The 6,414-nt window shown below is 50.6% G+C and overlaps 1 protein-coding gene across 2 annotated transcripts; it reads right to left on the bottom strand.

The window, feature by feature from the left end:
- Window positions 1-2,256: 2,256 nt before the first annotated feature.
- On the bottom strand, window positions 2,257-5,516 carry LOC122193745 (zinc finger protein 501-like). 2 transcript variants are annotated; one of them, XM_042894610.1, is made up of 4 exons: window positions 5,282-5,516; window positions 4,963-5,089; window positions 4,260-4,370; window positions 2,257-4,156 (listed from the first exon to the last, which is right to left on the bottom strand). In XM_042894610.1, exons 1-4 carry the CDS (start codon window positions 5,303-5,305, stop codon window positions 2,808-2,810), a joined length of 1,611 nt encoding a protein of 536 aa, XP_042750544.1. In that variant the 5' UTR covers window positions 5,306-5,516; the 3' UTR covers window positions 2,257-2,807. The 2 variants fall into 2 exon arrangements, with proteins under 2 accessions (XP_042750544.1, XP_042750543.1); XM_042894609.1 differs by having other exon boundaries at window positions 4,260-4,325; window positions 5,282-5,358.
- Window positions 5,517-6,414: the final 898 nt, after the last annotated feature.

Here is a 6,414-nt window from a genome sequence, read left to right as displayed (position 1 = left end):
GAACCATCAGAGTAAGGCAATGCCAGGTGAGTGCCAGTGCAGGAGTCAAGGTCTGCAGGAGTCTGCAGCCTGCAGGGAAAAGGAGGTGAGTGTAGGACTGCATGGAACAGCCTCTGGTGGAGATGGCCAACAGCATTGGCAAGGCTGAATGGACCCAAAAGAAAACCAAGGTCTTTGTCCTCTACGATGTGGCAGCTGTGTCTGCTGCTGAGGCTCAGGAGGGCACACGTTGTCCTCGTGCCACGGGGGCCTCTTTGCCTCCTTACAGCCCTGTAGAGAGGCCAGTAGGTGTCCTATCATTCTCTCTCACAGAACACTCCACACCCACATCCCACTGACAATATGAGAGCCTTGGGCCATCAGGGAGGGACAGGACCACCCTTCCCAGAGGCTGCAGCTATGGCCCTACCCTTCTGTTGTACCCTTCTCATCTTGTCTGATTTATTAATCTCAATTTCAATTAAATTGTAATATATTCTGTTATCTTGTATTCTGATATTATAGTAAAATAAGTTTTACTCCCTAGATTGTTGCCGCTGTTCTTTTCCTCCCTTCCTTCCTTCCCATTTTTGTGGGACTGGGGTGGGGAGGGGAGGGCCGAGGCCTGTTGCCTCTGTCACGGACATAGATTGATCTGGTCAACTCCGTGACAAGTACACACGTTGTCCTTGTTCCACGCTCCTTGCCTTGTCCTTGCTCCTTGCCTTCTTACAGCCCTGTAGGGAGGTGTCCTATCATTCTCCCTCACAGAACACTCCACACCCACATCCCACTGACTGTGGGAGAGCCTTGGGCCATCAGTGACAGGACTACCCTTCCCAGAGGCTGCAGCTATGGCCCTACCCTTCTGTTGCATCAGACATATCAAGGGCTTTCCTCAGCTTGAAAGCACCTGCACAGGGCCTTTGCCTGCTGGGAATCACGGCCTCCAATTATCTGCTCTAACATGGATGTGGGGAGGCTTTGATGGTAATGGCTCCACAGGGACCAATTAACACTCCAACACTCTCCAACATTTCTGGACAGCGTTTTGACTGCACCTTCATCATTTGGTTGCTGCAGTCTTCTCTCAGTATCTGAAGTTCATGGACACCACATAAGCTGTGGGGCTCATTACAGTGCAGAAAGACCTAACAAGGCCTTTCCCTCAAGTCTTCAAGACTTGAACTGTTCATGAGGGAGGTCTCAGTGTTGCAGACAAAGTTTTCCAGGAGCACTGTCCAAAAAAGGAGTTGTCATATTTAAGGGTATTTTTAATTACAGCAGACACAGAGATGTCAGTGAGTGCAGCACAACCCCTGTGACACAGATGGCAGCTCTGTCAGGGAGAGGGAGGTACAGCCAGCATGGGGATAGCATTGTGGGGATGCAAGAGGGAAACGTAGTCAGTGATGGAGCACTGGAACAGGCTGCCCAGGGAGGTCGTGGAGTCTCCTTCTCTGGAGATGTTCAAGACCTGCCTGGATGCCTACCTGTGCGACCTGGTTTAGGGAACCTGCTTTGGCAGGGGGGTTGGACTCGATGATCTCTAGAGGTCCTTTCCAATCCCTACAGTTCTGCGATTCTGTGATGATACCTGCAAAGATAAGCATGCACACAGATACTGCCCTGCAAACAGGCATTTTCCTGACAGGCAAAAATGGGTGCACTAACTTTCAGGTGGTGAGTGTGACAGCAGAAAGGAAAAGAAGGAAAAGACACAAGACTTGTAAACAAAAGGCCAATAGACACCAATAGAAGGCCTGTTTTTCTCCCTCCTGGTACGGAAATGCCTTCCCAAAAGCAAGCAGTGGGCTGGAGGAGGCACCAAAACCAAATCCTGATTGCACTTTTCCCTCTCCTCATTCCACGTGCTGACATTTAAGAACAAAAAACAAGACAGTGAAGAAAGCTCCAGAACAACTCAGCTACTTTATTCACCCCCTTCCCTTTCCTCTACAGATGATTCTCAGAAAATATCCAAGATCCACGTTACTGCTCTCCTGACTCTTCCCTCAGATTCATCAGAGCACTCACAAATTACTGAGAGCAACACATGCACACAGACAAACAGAACATCCCCACACAGACGCCTCTCCTTAGGAAATGGCATCAAAAAGCTGCTGGCAGGAAGAAAGAAGAGGAAAGCAGGATTTGGGTAGCAAGGAGAGGCCATCTGAAGCTCCTGGGTTAAATCCATTCTGCAGAGGGTGCCAGTGATGCCATCTCCTTTGCAAACTCCTCCCGTGTGGGGAGAAGCATCTGGGTCTCCCTCATTCTTGGGCTCACCAAAATTCTTAAGGTCTCTCTGTAGGGGGTTTCCCCATGGGAAAGCAGGTGCCAGCCCAGAGAGAAACTTCCTGCACCAGAGACACTTGCAGGGCCTCCTTACCACAAGGACTGGACAATGTTTAATGACGACTGAGCTCAGGATGAGCTCTTCCTGCAGTGCAGGCATTTCTAGGGTCATTGGTCTGAGAGGATCCCCTGGCAAAAGCTCTTCCCATACATGGCTGTGACACATCCTACTTTGGATTCTCCTTTGCGTGGCCACTCAACACAGAAACTGCAGCTGAAGGACAGCAACATGCATAATTCTCATGCAACGAAGGAGAAAGAGGATTGAGTTTGGCCGCAGAGCTCTTGCTCTACTCAAGAGATTTGTAAGGTTCATCACCACACAAAGTCACAGGTGGTCATCATGCTGTGGCTCTGGCTGTAGCTCTTCCCACCTTCGGAGCTCTGCAGGTTCTGTATCTTGTGTGGATGTGTTGGTAGGTAATGAGGCTTGAACTGCTTCTGAAGGCTCCCCATATGTTGTGATTCTTCTATAGCCTGCATGCACTGTGGATGTGCTTGTGGGTCTTGAGATTAGACCTTCTTGTGAAGCTCTTCTCACACTCAGGACACTGAAAAGGTCTCTCTCCTGTGTGGATGCTCTGGTGACATTTCAATTCAGAACTCCTTTTGAAGCTCTTCCCACACTCGGGACACTGAAATGGTTTCTCTCCTGTGTGTATGCGCTTGTGCAGCTTCAATTCAAAACACCTCTTGAAGCTCTTCCCACACTCAGAGCACTTGTAGGGTTTTTCACCTGTGTGGATGCAATGGTGCGACTTCAATTCAGAACTGCTTCTGAAGCTCTTCTCACACTCAGGACATTTGTAAGGTCTCTCCCCTGTGTGGATGCGCTGGTGTATCTTTAAATCAGAACTGCTTGTGCAGCTCTTCCCACACTCAGAGCACTTGTAGGGTCTCTCCCCTGTGTGGAAGCGCTGGTGCAGCTTCAATTCAGAATGGCTTTTGAAGCTCTTCCCACACTCAGGACACTGAAATGGTTTCTCTCCTGTGTGTATGCGCTTGTGCAGCTTCAATTCAAAACACCTCTTGAAGCTCTTCCCACACTCAGAGCACTTGTAGGGTTTTTCACCTGTGTGGAAGCGCTGGTGCAATTTCAATTCAGAACTGCTTCTGAAGCTCTTCTCACACTCAGGACATTTGTAAGGTCTCTCCCCTGTGTGGATGCGCTGGTGCCTGTTTAAAATAGAACTGATTGTGAAGCTCTTTCCACACTCAAAGCACTTGTAGGGTTTTTCACCTGTGTGGATGCGCTGGTGCCTCTTTAAATCAGAACTCATTGTGAAGCTCTTCCCACAGTCAGAGCACTCGTAGGGTCTCTCCCCTGTGTGGAAGCGCTGGTGCAGCTGCAATTCAGAACTCCTTCTGAAGCTCTTCCCACACTCAGGACACTGAAATGGCATTTGTCCTGTGTGTATCCGCTTGTGTAGCTTCAATGCAGAACAGCTCTTGAAGCTCTTCCCACACCCAGAGGTCTTGTTTGTGGTCACTGAAGAGTGTATGCACTGGTGGTTAATGATGCTGGAATCTTTTTCAAAGCTATTTCCACACTCAGTGCAGGGATTCTGCATTTTCTGCTGGCACATATCCTTGCTCCTGGGTTCTTCAGGCTCCTTTTGACCTACACTGAAATGTTGTGGGCTGCATCCTGTCTTTCCCAGACCCTTTCCCAGTGGCTCCATGATGTGCTCACCCTGACCTTGCTCCAGGCCTCCTTGGACATCCCTTCTGATTTCTTCCACACAGACACCACCCCACCGCCTTTTGGCCACACCACTTTCCTCCAGGTCCTCCAGTACATCTGCAATCCCAGTTCCTGCTGGATGACAGGAAATCCAGAAATAGCACACAGTGCCCAAAATAAAATGCAGACAGAGATGGCTCTTCCAGACCCAACCTCCTCCTTCCCTCCACCACCTCACCTGGGCTGAGGTCTCCTGGCACGGCCTCAGGGCTACGCACATCTGGGATCCAGGGCTCTTCCCCTCCTTCAAGCAGGGAGATCACCATGGGTTTGGAGACTGGAAGTCGCGCTTCAATGAGAGAAACAGGGGAGATGAGAGCATTTCCATCATTCTGGCACAGTGCCTGTTCAACAGCTCCACTCTGTGTCCCCTCCCCAGGGAGAAATCTCAATTTCAGCTTGAATGACACTGGGCCCACAGCTTCCTTTTTAGCAAAGAGTCCTTATACAACTCTGAAAACTCTAAAGGGATTTTTTTCCTTAACATTAACTTGAGAACAGTTTGTTTATTTTCTGACAATATATCAATGACCAAGGCATCAAAATGTTCATGGCAACTGAGTGCAAAATCCTACATTGTAAAGGAGTAAGCAGGGAGTCATCTGTTAGCTGGAGATGTTGGCACGATGTAAAGCACCAACACAAGGGCTGGTTTTCTCCCTCCTGGCTGATGCCTGCTTGCCAGCACTGACTCTGGGGCGTTTATGAGTCTGCTGTGCATACAAATCCTTTCTGAAAATCACAATTCTCAGTCTTTCCTTTGTTGCTGTTGTAGTTATCAGTATGTAACTGCAAGGCAATTATGTTAGTTCCAGCCTGCAGAGGCTCATTCTGCACAGCCAAAGGTGCCTAACGAGGAGGAAAGGCAGCAAAGCCCTCACCCAGCGAGGCCACGCACTGGTACGTCTCCAGCATCACGTCCCGGTACAGCGCTCGCTGCGCAGGGTGCAGCAGCGCCCACTCCTCCCTGCTGAAATACACAGCCACCTCCACAAAGCTCACGGGCTCCTGCAAGCAAAGAGGCTCCTTGCTGGGAACAGCCAAGGCCCAGGGAAGCAGCTCAAACAGGACACAAACTCCTGTCCCAGCCGCTTCTCTGGCCCCAGCACACACACACGCTGGCTGAGGCCACCTCCCTCTCCCCCTGCATTCACATCCCTCACCCCTCGGCCTCTCCTGCCTGCTTCCTCCAGCCCCTACCTGAGATGCATGTGCTGTGGCCATCTGCTGCTCTCCTGCAGCTGAGATGATCACGGCTGGAAGGCAGAGTTGAACTGGAGCCTGCAGGGACAAGAGAAATGGCAGGGGAGCTGTGAGGGAACGCAGCAGTCCCTGTCCCAGCCCAGCCCTCCACAGCCCATCTGCAGGGCACTGCCTGGGGGATGGCACAGCAGGCCTTGCACAGGAACACAAGCAGCAACAGCACTGGTAACACTCTGGCTGAAGCTGATTACAAATCACAAAGCTGACTCCAACTGGGTGGCACAAAGAACTGACACCCAGTTCAACAGGTGAGGGTACATGGACTGTGTGCCTAAAGACAATGCATAGCAAGGAGGCAGTCATCTTACCCTTAAACAGGGAGCAGCCCAAGTGCCCCTTGAGCTCTCCTGCACAGCAATGGGCTGCACAACAAGATCTCCCCACAATCAGGGATGGCTCTCAATTTCACACCTCTACAGAGATCCCACTCGGCTTCATGTCAAGCCACTTTGCTGACACAGATCTACTGTAAGAGACCCAGGGTTAGTTTGGAGCTTTGTGAGCTTCTCTAAGGTGATGTGTTACAGTGAAGATCTCAAGGTAATCACAAAATCGTAGAATGGCCTGGGTTGAAAAGGTCCTCAATGACCATCTAGTTTCAACCCTCCTGCTATGCGCAGGGTCACCATCCACCACACCAGGCTGCCCTGAGACACATCCAGCCTGCCCTCGAATGCATCCAGGGATAGGACATCCATGACCTCCCTGGGCAACAACTTGCATTGTGTCACTGCTCTCTGACTGCAAAACTTCTTCTGAATATCTAACCTAAATCTCCCTTGTCTCAATTTAAAACCATTCCTCCTTGTACCATTACTATAGGTGCTGTTAAACAGCCGTTCTCCCACTAGTTCATGCTTTTCTTTCACGTTCTGGATGGCAACAGTGTGGTCTCCCTGGAGCCTCGTATTCTCGTTAAACAAGCCCACTTCCTCCATTGCACCAGGAATGCCTCGGCGGCTAAATTTCCCTCCTCCCCCACCAGGGGGCGCCGCTTCCCATTCAGCTCAGCACGCACACCGCGCTCACTTCAGGGCACGGTTCTCAGCACCGTGCGCCCTTTTGCACGA

Source organism: Lagopus leucura, unplaced genomic scaffold (assembly GCF_019238085.1).
Source record: "Lagopus leucura isolate 7727_CA_CO unplaced genomic scaffold, USGS_WTPT01 35369-0_obj-0_obj, whole genome shotgun sequence".
Lineage (NCBI taxonomy): Eukaryota > Metazoa > Chordata > Aves > Galliformes > Phasianidae > Lagopus > Lagopus leucura.
The sequence above is the reverse complement of the archived record's forward strand: the minus strand, read 5'-3'. Positions and strand labels throughout refer to the sequence as shown.

Bases quoted from the DNA above. Each gene is read 5' to 3' on its own strand.
- LOC122193745 (XM_042894610.1), bottom strand. From the start codon at position 5,305: ATGGCCACAGCACATGCATCTCAG. The intron at 5,090-5,281 runs GTAGGGGCTGGA...CTTTGCTTGCAG, and splicing joins CCACAGCACATGCATCTCAG to GAGCCCGTGAGCTTTGTGGA. The intron at 4,371-4,962 runs GTGAGGGCTTTG...CTCTCATTGAAG, and splicing joins CCAGTGCGTGGCCTCGCTGG to CGCGACTTCCAGTCTCCAAA.